Source organism: Limulus polyphemus, unplaced genomic scaffold, assembly GCF_000517525.1.
Source record: "Limulus polyphemus unplaced genomic scaffold, Limulus_polyphemus-2.1.2 Scaffold1971, whole genome shotgun sequence".
NCBI lineage: Eukaryota > Metazoa > Arthropoda > Merostomata > Xiphosura > Limulidae > Limulus > Limulus polyphemus.
The window spans coordinates 4883-20443 of NW_013667581.1; the positions used below are offsets into that span (position 1 = coordinate 4883).

Below are 15561 nucleotides of genomic sequence, written 5' to 3' on the forward strand. Positions count from 1 at the left end.
CACAAGAGGTAAGCATCTAACATTTTCAAACTTTGATATTTATTTAAGCCCTATATTTTAATCGCTATACACTCAAGAAACGACTTAATTAAATTAACTAAGATTTTAATTAAATTACTATCAAATTCTTAATACTATATTTGCCTATTAAGATTCTTAATATTTTTATTAAATATGATCTTAATTATTTTTTATGAAGCTCTTCTAATTAACTTACATAATAAATGTTAAATACATTGGCAAATTATAAAATTTGCTTAATAAAATAACTTATCGGGAAAAAACTTTTAAACCAATTACGTAATAACGTAATTTAATGTCATGAACCATTTATATTTAGTTTGTCATGTTTATATACATGTCAAAAAAATTTTGAAAAATTATTATTTTTCTAAAACTTTTTTGGTAGACTATTCAATGTGTAAATAAACAACTGTTTTTCATGTTCAAATCCTGTTTTCTTCACCCAATGTTATGGCTTCTAAGAAAAGAAAAGTAGATTCTGAGTGTCACCTTTTGAATGAAGAATGGGGAGAAAAGTACTTCTTTGTGGAAACAAACAACCAGAAACTAGTTGCATGATATGCAACAAAAGTGTTGCCGTTTTGAAAGAGTACAATCTTCGGCATCACTATGAAATAAAACATCTGTCAACATATACTAAGTTTTCTGGAAAGTTGTGTTCTGAGAAAGTTGAGTTCATGAAACGTACTTTGGAATCTCAAAGGAATCTCTTCACGAGAATGTTTGCTGAAAATGAATCTGTCACTCGTACAAGTTACAAAATAGTGCATAAGATAGCAGAGCGAGGAAAACCGTTTACTGACGGCAACTTCATCAAAGAGTGTATGATGGAAACAGCAAATGACTTGTGTCCTGAGAAAGCCTATTTGTTTGGAAGTATCAGCCTTTCAGCAAGTTCAGTTGTGCAGAGAACAGAAGAACTTGGAGAGAACATGGTGTTACAGATACGCGAGAAAGCTAGGAACTTCTTGTGGTATTCTCTGGTGCTGGATGAGTCTACTGATCTCTCGAGTACGTCACAACTTTTCGTGTTCATTCGTGGTGTTAATTTGCACTTTCAGATCACAGAAAAGTTGGCATCCGTTTGCAGCATGCACGGAACAACAACTGGAGAAGACATTCTCATGGAAGTGCAGAAAACTTTGCAAGGCTATAACCTTCAGGGCATGTTTGGTGACAAAGGTACTAATTTTTACTGTGCACCTGAAAATAAACCTTGGCAGCTATTGAGTTAACAATAACTTGGTTAATGACTGAAACGAGTTAACACACTGTGAGTACATTACTTGGAAAACTTTTTACTGAAAGTCTTTGCGAGATAAAACTAAACTAAATTTCAGTTGAGAAGTTATTAGTGTGAAGAAAAATGTTTTTTTTTTTTCTGTGCCGGAGAAACAAGAAAAATGACTGGGTTAAATCTCGCTCTTTTAGGAGCTCACACTGGCTTCATCTAAATTGTATTCATTTACGTTTCTTTCCCTCGCAAAAGTGCAGGAAAATGTGATGTTTAAAATAACAATTAAACACCAAACTGAGCTATAATAATAATAAACCGTTCGAGGAATAAGTCCCTTAACCCCATTAGAGGAATGTGTGATTATTGTTCAGGTTGGGTCTGATGCTTATGACGATGGGAATGTTAATAACTAAAATTTTATTATGTTCACTGTGTGGCAACTCCAAAATCGGCAATCCCTACCCACTCCAAGCTTCACGAGACGACCTTGGTTACGTCGTCAACCGATCCGTGTAAAAAATAATGAATTTCAAAACTAACAATTTATATACCATTTGTCATAGCCCGTTGAATTAGAAATGAAGTTCTGTACGTTTTTACTGTCAGTTACGTAAGATATATCAATTATATTAGGGCAGACAATGTTCATCCAACATATTACATCTGATCAGGTTTCTCTGAAGTGCCACTTCCATTAGAAACTTGATTAAAAAAATTATCTACGCTACTTTACTGATTTTACAGGAACTAATGGGCAAATCACAAAACTCGGCTTCCATCAATGCAAACTAATATGTTATTCGTTTTGTTTGTTTTTTGTCCTTTAATATTCAACAAAGGGCCATAAAATTCGCAGCTATGATAAAACAATATATGACGCAATGAACTGGCTTCCAGATTTCAATCCCTTTTATTCCGTTTTCAACTGAAATAAAACAAAACTACACAATCCTGACACGTTTATCAAAAATGAAATAATTTATTGACGAAATAAAAAGGAGCATTCCAAGAACTATAATAATTACGATTTCGTTATATATACCACATCAACATAAACTTCGTGACTTTAACCTTTTACACTTTCTATAAATACAATCTTATATTTTACAAACAATACAAATTCTGTACAATAATTCAAATGGAGCAGCTACGCTTACACCAAGCCTGAGGTTATTTAAAAGCTGAAGTAATCTGACGATAATCCTACCTACACAACTTCGGAGGTACCAGTGAATTAAAAGCTACTGTACTTTGTAAAAAAAAAGAAAATAATACTAATCTTCACTGTAAGTATGGCCCTGTGTGGGAAAACATACAGTTTTGTCGATACAGTAGTGTTAAGAAAGCGGAAGTCATGTGCCGCTGGGAGCATGCGCGTTGGAGTTTCTAGAAGGATCGTGACTTAACGGGCAACCTCACGAATGTCCCAGCGTTTGCTAGACGACCTCTTTTTTTTAGGATATAAGCCGGAGATAGATTAAAGAGAAATAATTGATAATTGAGTCGAGCGAGCAGTAGGCACCGTAAATAAAGTGTGTGAATTATGGCGTGTGTTTATAAAAGTAGTTAAGTTAAAGTGACTGTGTATTACAAAGTTGTATCGAGAAAGAATAAACTAGTTTTAATTAAGAAAGGACTTGTATCGCTGAAGTTCCTCGGAAAGAATTTATACCGGAAATTATCAAACGACCAGATAGTAACAGTAACATTACTGGGTTAGATTCCTTTGTATAATACGGATTATTAAACACTTCGAATTCCATTATGCAGAAGTAATATTTTACTCAGCATTTGCTAGGATTAACATTTCTGTTATTATAATTTCTTATGTTACTGAAAAACATTTTAACAGTTTGTTTGTACTGCAGTTGCTTACAAAGTATTAACATGAACAAAATACAACTGAATCATAAAATTGTTCAAATATCTTATTCCGTAGCAAACGTCGAATTCTACATTGTGAACGTTATATCAAAGATATCAATGGAAGATACTACGGTATATACGAAGTTGAGCTTCGTTCCCATGTAAATATTTATATCATCTGGCTACTGCAAACGCTGGTAGCACATTCTGGACTAAAAGGCTTCTAACCTCGCTGCTCGAATTCAATGACTTTCTTACCTTTCGTTGCACAAAATTTAGATTTATAAATTTTGATGATCCACAGACGATGAAATAACTTGTGCCCAATGCTCCTAGTAACCAAGTTATTCATTAGCAAATACGGGAAACAAGGAAATAGTTAACGAATGTAATTGTTACTATCACCCAATGGTATGAAGAAAAGGGACAATGTGCAGACCAGAATTCTGTAAGCATCCTGATAGCTGACTAATTAATATATTTACAATTTTGAGTTACTTTGTGAAATAATTACACAATAAGTAACGTCTTTAAAAATGTCAGAAATATGACTTATGGATTGCAGCTGTTGGATGGAACTAAATGTGGACAACAGTTTCTGTTGTTATATTGAGATCTTCATCTGGAAGACCAAAGTTACTTCCACATCTGACCCCCCCTCCCAGATCAGTTTACTCCTGTTCACGTTATTCCAGAGGCTTTTACACTACCAAATTTATTTCTGAAATGAGAGTCTTTATTATAATCGATATTTTATCCATAGTTTGGGTCATTACATAAGTTTTGATTGGGTGGATATTTTATCCATAGTTTGGGTCATTACATTATACGTTTTGATTGGATTGATATTTTATCCATAGTTTGGGTCATTACATTACAAGTTTTGATTGGATTTCACGAAAGTTTTGCTAGGAGGAGGATTAGAGCATTCCCGTTATTAGTGAAAATATTTTCGCTTTTAAATATACAGATGGTACAATTACAAAAAGTATTTATTTTTATTTATGAGACATCCCTCTGAAGACGTGTGACAATAAAATTATCCTCAATATTGGAAAGGTATGTTAAACTAATGTTTTATATTCACACCCACACGATTCATATTTTAATACCTCCAACAATGAGGACAAAAACTGGAACAGAGTACACTGTTCCAACAAAGTAAAGTTTAAAAAATCAGAAATGATTCTAAAACTGAACTACAAATATATTTTTGATACTGCTATAAAAACAAGCTTCTACTACAACAAATATTACTTAAAACAATCATGACAAAATGAAAAAAACAGAATAAATATAAAGGTAGACTTTAAAAAAAAGCTCACAGAATTTAAATTTCTGATAGAAATAAGGCAAAAACAATAACTTCACAGTTTGGTCCACCTGATCTTATTAAAATAAGTATAAAAACAATAGTTCTTCAAGTAAGTAAAATACACACGAGTTACATAACAGTTTTGTTTAATCTAGCATTAAACCCAAAGATTTTAAAAAACAGGAGAAAATAAAAGAGAAATTCACTTAAAATATTAGGAACAACATTTCAACTTTAAATTTTGAGTTTTCTATAAAACACTGATTATGTAAAATTAATACTACTGAACACAAACTTAGCAATCAAGTTTTTAAGGTATAAACGAATACTTATTCTACCTTTTTTTTACTGTTTAGCAAATCAGCTCATATTTTATATAAGCCTTTTCCTACCTGCAATGCACGGAATGTGGGTAAGAATTTAATCTGATATCTATATCTTAAATTGAATCTCTCAAAATTGGATAAACATTCACTAATAATAATCCACCTTTGTTTAATTGAAATAAAAACAATTATAAGAGATTTTTCACCTCTACTATAGTAGTACAGCTTTCTGTGCAGAAAGCCAACAAAAGTGACTTTGGAAAGGTTTATTACTACTGTCTAGCTATTCTTCAATTATAAAAGTATGAACAGAAAACATAACTGTCAAAAAATTTTGATAGATAATCAGAAATCCAATGTGATGAAAAATGGTCAAAGTTTCACGCATCACCTTCCATTTTCTTTCGGAAATCATAAGATACATTTATTTGTGATAGTTTAATATCATCATAAGACGAATATTATAAAATGTTAAATCAAATGTGTTCGTATAAAAGGGAAAATCTTCCACTCAGCAAAATTCTTCATTGCTCAATAGATTTTCAGAGAAAATTGGACTTCATATTTTTTTGAACACTTTATATTAAAACTGCTCACAGGAATTTCATATTACAAATCATATGCATTTCAAACAATAATTAAATAACTTAGATGAAACTGAAAGACTGTAAAATATTGTTAAGCAGTAAAGAAGCTAAACAAAAAAAAAAGGTTATTTCACAACAAATAGTTTCTGAACCATTAATTTTTCAAAGAATGGATGAAAAATTACACTTCAAGGAAAAGCTGTTAGTGACACCAAAAAATAACCTTACCTTTCAAGGTTAACTTTCAGATTACAGTCTGATCCATGGCTTTGCATGTTCAGTACTTGCAAAATCACTACTCATGAACTAACTTACTAAAATATGTACAGCAGAATAAGAATACTGCTTTATTTTATACGAATGTTTAAACATTTTCTATAGTTTTATTCAACTGTGTAATCTTATCAACACTCTTCTGAAAGATATAAGTACTCTAATAATCATTTAAGGCTGAGATCTTTGTGACAAACAACATTTAAAAAACGAAGACATTTGTAGCCTACATTTATACTAGGTTGTCTTCAGATTACCTTAACCAACCAGTTAAGAGTTATCACACATTAATCCACAGAGTAAACCATAATTTAACATACCATACCTATTAAACTGACATTTATCTCCAGATAAAAATGTTCATTTTCAGGCCAAACAATACATTTTATGAAGAATTTGTGCCTTACAAAGACGTTTTTAAACAAGTTTTTTTTCCAATATACATGTATATAGGTAATGTTTTTTAATTTTAAGTGTTCAGCTTTTAAAACCTGAAACCAAAACATCCTACATATAAGTAAAACTACTTAGGAAACTATTTTGCATACCTTTGTATATAGGAAATATATTAATGTATTACACAATCCAAACCACTCACTTCAAATTTCAACATCCCTAATAACCAGCACAAGAAAGAGGAACAAACTGTTTATTTTTTGTACTATAAAAAAATTTGCACTTGAAAATTTTAATTTCCCATAATTATAATAGATCATACAGAAATTTTAAATATACAGGTGAGCTGCCAAAATTTTTTTGTTTGGATAATTAATAAATAAATAGAATATATTAATGTAAATCAATAAAATTTAGATTGTACAATTCAATCACAAGAAAATTCGTTTTATATATAAAAAAAAAGAAAATCAAAATATATTGTGTTGCATTACCCATTATAAATAGTACTCATGGCAGACTTCTCTATATACAACATTTATAACAACGTTACTACACTTTTCGCAATACTGCGTGCTCAGTTAGTAGAACACTTAATGATTTTATTTTAATATTGTAGAAAAACTGCTACAATATAAACAATTATTAGGTTGGAATACAAGTCAATAAAATAATTTCACTGGTTATCTTTCACCAAACACACTCACACTATAACAAAAATTAAATGTTTTTTTTTTTTATTAACAGGTATATGTGGACTCTTCTCGATGTTTTAGGTTTCTCCGTATTCTGAGTGAATGTTAGTTGAACTGAGATTTTATAATACATAAAGATATCAGAATCAATTAACAATGGCAATGTAAAAGGAAAATAAATTACACCAGGCCTGTAAATACAACAATGCTAGAAAACTTTAAATATACTTGAATTAGCTATTGCTCATTCATTCAAAACCTCTCATAAAAAAAATTGATCAACAAACACAGTAGGAGAAATTTCAACAGTTGTATAGTAGCCTCATATTTATAAAAATTTCCTTTAGTTATAGTATTTTGGCGAGGAGTTAACGGTCAAATTAAGACGTATATTGTACTCAATGATGATAAACAGAATGGATCTTGTTTTTTATTTCTCAATGAAATCAATCTACGTATAAAATAAGTTTCTGAATATTTATCTAATTCTAAAAGAAGATTAGCTCTCAACAGTTTTCAGACTTCCTATCTAATGTTTCACTCAATGTTAGTTTAGTTTAAGTGTGAACAACGAAGGCTGTTTTTACTTGTGACATCATATCACACACTACGAACGGCCTATTTATTTGTAATACCTTTGTCACCTACTGTGCATGCAAACTTGTGATATCTGCAAATGTTGAAGAGCACTTACATGTAAACCAGTAACATTAGTTTAATCAATTAGCATCAAAGGATGTGTAAGGACATCCGTAGCCGTCATCTCGCATAATTATAGTTGATAAAATGTATGTTGCAGTGTTGTAAGTGTATATACAGAATTAATGGCCAACATGCAACAATGACAACTGCTGAAAGTGAAGAGCTTGAACTTTGATTCTCTTGCTGCTTAAGCTAAACTAATTAAGGCTCTAACAAAATTCTATTTCAGTGTCTATTAACAGCTTCTAAGAGTAGATGTTACCATAAAACATTTAACTACATTTAATATAATTTTAGTGCTTTCTTCCAAAGCTGATTGAGTAGTTCATTCATATCACATATAAACACTAAAAGTGTCTGTTGCTACTGAAAATTAACAGCAGAGAACCTTGTGAAGAGAACGGCTACAAAACCTTCAACGTTCACATCACATGCGAAGAAAAACATTTCTCTGCTACAAGCAATATCTACAAAAAATTACAACAAATTACAGAAGCATTAATCACCCTTCTGTTTCTTTCTGAATTTAAATAATACTTGCAGGTAACTTGTCAAATACCTCCGAAGGTTTTTTAGAGACACTTCCACGTCTACGCTGTAGAGTACCTGTTGTATGACTCCCAAGATCAGGACAACCACTGTTTATCAATAAGTCCTGTATTTCTTGTGAGCCTGAGTTTTTTGCATACACTAGGGCTGTTCTTCCTTCAGAGTCTACAGCCTTTACATTGGCATTATGCTAGAAAAGAAATGGAAAGAACAGCAGATCAGACCTTTAGCTAATACTATAAAAAAACCTGAAGTGTATTTTAATGTGGATAACACTTATTTCGATAAATAATGACTTATTTCAGAAAATTCTAATTTTGTTACACTTTTTCTTTGTGCTAATTTATTGTTATTAAATGACAATGTACATAGATATAGTCATATATATTTTGTTTGTTTTATTGAATTATGAGCAAAGCTATTCAAATGCTATCTGGACTAGCCATTCCTAATTTTGAAGTGATAGACTAGAGGGAACTAGTCAACAGCACACACACAGCGAACTCTGGAGCTATTCTCTACCAAAGAACATTGGGATTGATTATCACATAATAACACCCCCACGGTTGAAAAGGTGATCATGTTCAGTGACAGGTTTTTGATTCCATGAACCATAGATTGCGAGTTGAGCACCCTAACTACTAGGCCTTGTCAGTATCAAAACATAACAGTGCTTCTGCTTGATTAATTTTAAAAGAAAAAATTTTATTAAATGCAAACTAGCAAAACTAACACAAAATCTGGTAAGCTGAAAAAAAAAGGGTAATTTTTAGGCTTATAAAACATAATTTTAATTTGTTCCCGAATTGTGGAACAAAACAAAAAGCGGTTTATGATTTGCTCACAACTTGACCTAGAAGCATAAAATCAACCCTTGCTTGACATCATTTAAATTACTAATTTTATTGACATGTGTAACATATTGTGATGATCAAAAATTGATTTTGAATTACTAAAAAGATAATTTCTTTTTTACTATTAAAATACTAAGCTTATCTATATTAGTCAATGGAGTATTGGTTAAAGCTCTGAGGTATCAAAATGAAAGCCATCTCACTATCAAGAAACCAGCCTCCAAGATACTAAAATATTTTGAATTAACACAATGAGGGTAAAACAATAAATAGATATACTACTAGCCAGGAGAAATCAACCACAAATTATTTTACTTTTATTAAAGTGCAAATATCGCATTATGAATATTTTACCCATATTAACAGCTGGGTCACAGCCAGGTTTCCTAGAGCTGCAGCAAGATGAAGAGGGGTTCGGAGATCACGCTGACTCACCGTTGTGTTGACCAGGTCAGCCGAGGTTATCCGGGCCAAAATGAGAACCACAGCCTTAATATCTGACTTACATACTACATCAATTAATTGCTGGAAAGGTAAAAAAGAAAAGACAAAATTACAATCACAAACACTTCAGATAATAGGTTACTTAATATACAAAATAAGTTCAAGAATATTAAAAAGAACTTTAGTAAAATCCTAATAAGACAAGTGACATACAAGAACTGGTAAAAATTCAAGGTATTGAGTTGTTAAGCTAATACCAAGTAACAACATGCTTTGACACTATAAGAACCAATTTTTTGTGGTTTGGTTTGAATATTTGTCTAAAAGTTTAAGTGTTATTCTTCACTGATAGTCTTCTAATATGTTACAAAAATTATTTATATGAATTCTAATCTTAGAATATTTGACTGATATCCTATCTATATTAATGATATTATTGTAAAAAGTCTACTTTAGCAACGTGGTTGAAAGGAATTCAGTACAATATCTTAAACACTGATATAAATGCAAAAAAAAATTTCTACATCTTACCACATATACACATGGATAAAAAATTGAAAGTTAATTTATTTTAAAGTTGAGTTGTTAATTTATTTTCTTCTGTACTGTACAAGCCACCTCTAATAGAAGTAATAAACTAGATGGAAGGCAGCCAGTGAACAACATCAACTATTGGGCTACTCTTTACCAACGAATTGACCATTACGTTATAACACCCCTATGGCTGAAAGGGTACTCCTGCTGTATAGGGAGTTGGACTGAGTCATATTAATTATTATCACACAAGTGTTGGTAATTTGCATACTAGTTTTGTGAAGTTAGTTCTGTGGTTTATCATAAATGCTGTAGTAAACCATTGAACACCTGTAAGACTTTTGCATTACTCTGTGCAGACAGTTATTCTGGAGAGCTTTAAAAGAGTTTGAGAGATTAAGGTTACTGCTGATGTAGATTTGTAACATGGGAAAGACGACTCCAAACTATTTTGTTACAATATGTGAATGCCACGTCTTTATTTCTGTAGCAAGCTTTTGGCTATTTCAAAGTGAGACATCTTCCGTTAACATCACCAGGCTCATATTATTTACTGCATTAGTTATTACACCATAGAAATTAAATAATGACAACATCAGTCACTATATCATACCTGGCCTAGAGAGATGGTAGTATTAATGGGTGCAAGAAAATCTTTGAACTCGTATTTTGCTCTTATCCACCGTTCTTTCTCTTCTCTATAACAATAAAACACAAAAAAAAGGTTTAGCATTCAACTGAAGCGTAACACTTCACAATAATTTTTTAATCGCTTCACATTCTGAAGAAATTGTGAATATCTGTTATAAAAATAAAAAATAAAGAGGACTATGAAACAGCAATAAAAATATCTGAGTGGAAAATTATCATGCATCATATTGCAGTGGATACATATGGGCACATTTTATATCATTATTACATATATACAATCCAGTAAAAGGGTAGGAGTTCCAGCATATTAAAATATCATAATCTTTACCTGCTTGAATTAGGAGTAGGTTTAGCTCGGCCTCTAGTATTGCCTTCCCATATACTGTTGGTTATAGTGTTGCCTAAAGACATCATTACACTAATGTGTTCCAGCCTGTCAAAATTATGAAAATACATAAATAACTTTCACAATTTTATTACATCAAAAGTGTATCATAATATAACTTAGTATGTGAAAAGTTTATTTCACCTATATTTCTGAAATCATCACGTGATACAGTGATAACAAGTACTACCGAATTAATTGATGTTACTAACAATGGTAAAAACATTTGGAAGAAATCTAATGTACTCCTGAAATCATCACCTGATACAGTGATAACAAGTACTACCGAATTAATTGATGTTACTAACAATGGTAAAACCTGTGGTAGAAATCTAATGTACTCCTGAAATCATCACCTGATACAGTGATAACAAGTACTACCGAATTAATTGATGTTACTAACAATGGTAAAACCTGTGGAAGAAATCTAATGTACTCCTGAAATCATCACCTGATACAGTGATAACAAGTACTACCATATTAATTGATGTTACTAACAATGATGAAATATGTTGTAGAAATGTGTATCACAGAAGTCTGGTATACTCCTGAAATCATTACCCAATGCAGAGACAACAAGTACTACCAAGTTAACTGATGTCACTAACAATGATGAAACATGTAGAAATGTGTATCACAGAAGTCTAGTATACTCCTCAAGTCATCACCTGATGCAGAGATAACAAGTACTACCTCATTGATTGACGTTACTAACAATGGTAAAACCTTTGTGAAAATGTGCATGTCAATTATTTATCCTATGCTTCTGAAGAAATTGACAGAATCGTGGATAACATATCAGTGAATTAATCAACATTACAGATGAAGATAAAATCTGTTCTGGAAAATTGTAATTCAGTAGTTCACCATATATTATAGAAGAAACCACCCAATGTTACAGAAGAGTACAAAACCTGGTGTGAAATAACTAGTGTTAAAATCTGTATTAATTATTAACACATTTACGGCATGGACTATTCTGACTATTTCACACATTCTGTCATACAGCTACACGGGTCATCAATGAAGTTCTGTTTATTTGTAAGCGGCTAAGCACCAGATATTATGCCACCCTAAACAAGTTTCCTGTTTAGCTATTGCCTTACATGTATACCACATGTAAGAAATTACTATTGTACAGAGAGGGAAACCGTATTTTCTGAATACAATTTCTCATACACTACTTATGGCAGAGTTGCTCAACTAGGAGAAACATAACAAAAGAGATGATGTTATAAACACAAAGCAACTTGGGAAAATAAATTAATCAGGAAACTTAGTTTTATTCTACAGCCCCTACTATCTCATAGCACCAGCCCTGAAGGTACAGACAGAGGTACTATATGTAGAAGTTTTTGTTAACTGAAACAGCAATCTTGAGTATTACTTACGGCCACTCATCCAGATCCAAAGAACGCACCCTTGATATATGAGATCCTAGATTCCTGTGAATCCCTGAACATTCAATGCACATTAAAGCTCCTAGATTGAGACTTGCCCAATCAGGATCTGTCAAAGTAAAATATCAATGAGCAGTATAGTACAAAATCATCGGTATTAATTTAGAATATAAACTACATAATCATACATCAACATTATCTCTGGCATTATTAATGGTGAATACAGAAATATGTTACATGAAAAATTCACCAGTGCATGTAAAAAAAAAGCAAAACAAGAACATTCAATACATTTTTTGCTCAGCAACATAATGTAAACTAAGCTATCAAGCCGTACTACAAATGATGCAACATTTACAATTAACTGCTTTAGGGAACTAATTAAATCTGAGGTTTAAGTTTATTATGTTAAAATAAATACCAATATTATAATATAGATACTGATTATCAATATTAAATAAGGATATATTAAAACAGTTAATTTTTTTTTCATATTCTACACATATTACTAATATATACTTAGTAACAAAAAATAAATTCATTTACCTAATATCATATGAAATTTTTGAAGTACTTAAAGCTAACAGCTGGTGTTTGTAAGTTTTACTTTATTTAATGTTACTTTCATCAGCTGTATTTGTTAGAATGTTTAGCATGTCTAATTTCAATATTTTCATACTATACTTTTATAATAGATTTTTTTTTACATTATTAGCTTGATACATGCATTTTGGACTAACCTAACTCTTCTAAGCTGAACGAATCTTGAAATATTATTGGGTTTGTAACTAAAAGTACTGTTAACAAAAAGTGTACTAACTGATGAAAGAATGCATTTTATTTTAATCTTTATAAGAAAAACATTAAAAATAACATTTAATTAGCTATATTTATTGCGAGGTTGATTTTGACTTTTGCTTTGATTGGAAGTTAATATTAACTGTATACTTGCCACCATGTTTTTCCATGTGAAAATCAATGAACAGTTAATTACAATTTAATGTTAAAATCTGTGTTTATGATTTATTTTAATGATGCAATGCTCTGTCAAAAAGTTGCTCCATTTACCATAAATCATTTTTAATTCTCAAAATACCAGCTTGTTTTTACACTGTTCTCTATGGGTGCGTGCATGTGTGTGGGTCCACAAATTGAGTAATTTTACATTTTGGTTTGTTAGAATGCTCATTTTAAAGACCAGATCAAACAATTATTGTGAAATCATTCCTTTTCTATATAAAATATATATAGGGGAATCTAGCAGTAATTAGTAGGATTAAAGGTAATATTGATGGTATTTTTCAATGGTATATGCCTATTACTGTTATCTATGTGAAAGAATATCCTATATCATAATATAAATAAAATAAAATCCCATTTTTTACTGTTTCATGTAACAATATGGTAGGGGTTAGTGTGGGTATAGGAAGCATAAAAAATATCTGTGCCAGTTCTGGTCACAGATGAGCCTTTCACAAGTTGCAAATGTGCAACAGGTGGGCCCCCTGCGACCCACCAATGTTCATTTTGTACATCTTAGAAGTGGGCCTATACAAGCTGGGAATGAGTGCCATCAGACAGGCCAGTGGACATAAGTTTTAACGTTATACACCTCATAAATGAATCTTTCATGAGTTGGGACTGAGTTGTATCAGGCAGACCTCTATACCTATGCTAATGGTATTTTTGTTTACATTTTACTATGCAGTTCTGTGTTGTTAGGGGCTCTGTAGCTAACAAAGTTATGGTCCCACAAACAATTTGTTAAATGAACTGTTTAGAAAAAAATCAGCAATTATAGTTTAACTGTCATACATTAGTACCTTAGCAATATGTTATAGAGAAATATCAAGCTGTAACTGTAAAGGACCACAATATTCCACATTTCATCCTAGTGTTTATTTACTAGAACAAAACCTAAAGCTGACCAAGAACATTAGTACCATTCCCATCTATCATATCGTATTTACTAACTAGAACTTTGATCAAAAATAACCATAACTATTCTTTCAGTTTTCCCACCTCTGACACCAGTACTTACTCACTAGAACTTTGATCAAAAATAACCATAAATATTCTTTCCGTTTTCCCACCTCTGACACTAGTACTTACTCACTAGAACTTTGATCAAAAATAACCATAACTATTCTTTCCGTTTTTCCACCTCTGACACCAGTACTTACTCACTAGAACTTTGATCAAAAATAACCATAAATATTCTTTCCATTTTCCCACCTCCAACACCAGTACTTACTCACTAGAACTTTGATCAAAAATAACCATAAATATTCTTTCAGTTTTCCCACCTCTGACACCAGTACTTACTCGATGCATCACAGTCCACACAGTGAGTGTTACCAGGCACATTGTTTCGGATTGCTTGGAGCGATGCAGTATCTACTTGTGTATTTGACCTTGACTGTTTGAAAAATAAAACAATGAATCCACTGTCTTTAAAAAATTTTGCTACTTAAAGTCTATATACAAAATTCTCCCTTTTAATTTTTTAGCAACTCTTAAAACAGCTTTACTTTTTAACTACATATGTCAAAGATGTAAACTGTATTCAAGTATCTAATAAGTAACAATGGTTAATGTATATTCCTGATACTAAAAACTTTCTACTGGTGTGTTAAAACTATCAAATGTGTGTGTGTATCATATTATATATATATTACTTTTGTGACTGAAGTACAGCATTAAAGATATTGGTGATAATTTTACAGCATTTTCCCAATAAATCTTTAACACTGAATTACATAATTTTATGATATAAAACACAATAACCAAATTCCAACAGATAATACAGCTATACACATAAAGTATTCTTTGCTGAACATCTCTCTATAAGAAGTACATGATAAGAAGGAAAACGATTTGCTAGCTAATGTGTACTGGTTCCAGAAAATCAAGAAATGAAACATTATTTATTAAGGCAGAGTTGTCTGACATCTGTTATCTGACCAGTAAGTCTGCTGTTACCACTAATCGTTCTAGCTTTGTAATTAATAAAAGCATTTTGGTGATTGCATACGTTACAGTGATCTTAACATCTGAGGCATTCTAAGTAATGTGACATGGAAGAAATTTACAAAGGTTTGTAATTCTCTATTTGTCCAAAGATAGATCTCAGATTTTTTTTTATTTTACCTTATACTGAATACAGGACCATACATGAAGGGCATGATGCAATCAGTAGCTTAGATAATGAAATCACCAGAACTCTACAGATTTTTATATTTTGCACAAAATGTTTAATATACACCTAGAAAAAAGTTAAGCACCCCCGTGTTTTTTTCAAGTGATTCAGATTCGACGTTCTT

At 31.4% G+C, this 15561-nt stretch overlaps 1 protein-coding gene across 1 annotated transcript in view; it reads right to left on the minus strand.

The window, feature by feature from the left end:
• Positions 1-3734: 3734 nt before the first annotated feature.
• The window catches only part of LOC106465525 (centaurin-gamma-1A-like), a 113695-nt gene continuing 101868 nt past the window's right edge, over positions 3735-15561 (minus strand). The window contains exons 16-21 of the mRNA XM_022393435.1: positions 14564-14657; positions 12230-12347; positions 10782-10886; positions 10416-10500; positions 9179-9349; positions 3735-8160 (exon numbers count right to left, since the gene is read on the minus strand). Of these exons, the coding sequence (XP_022249143.1) occupies positions 7948-8160; positions 9179-9349; positions 10416-10500; positions 10782-10886; positions 12230-12347; positions 14564-14657 (786 nt within the window). The 3' untranslated portion in view covers positions 3735-7947. The remainder of the gene's footprint in view (positions 8161-9178; positions 9350-10415; positions 10501-10781; positions 10887-12229; positions 12348-14563; positions 14658-15561) is intronic.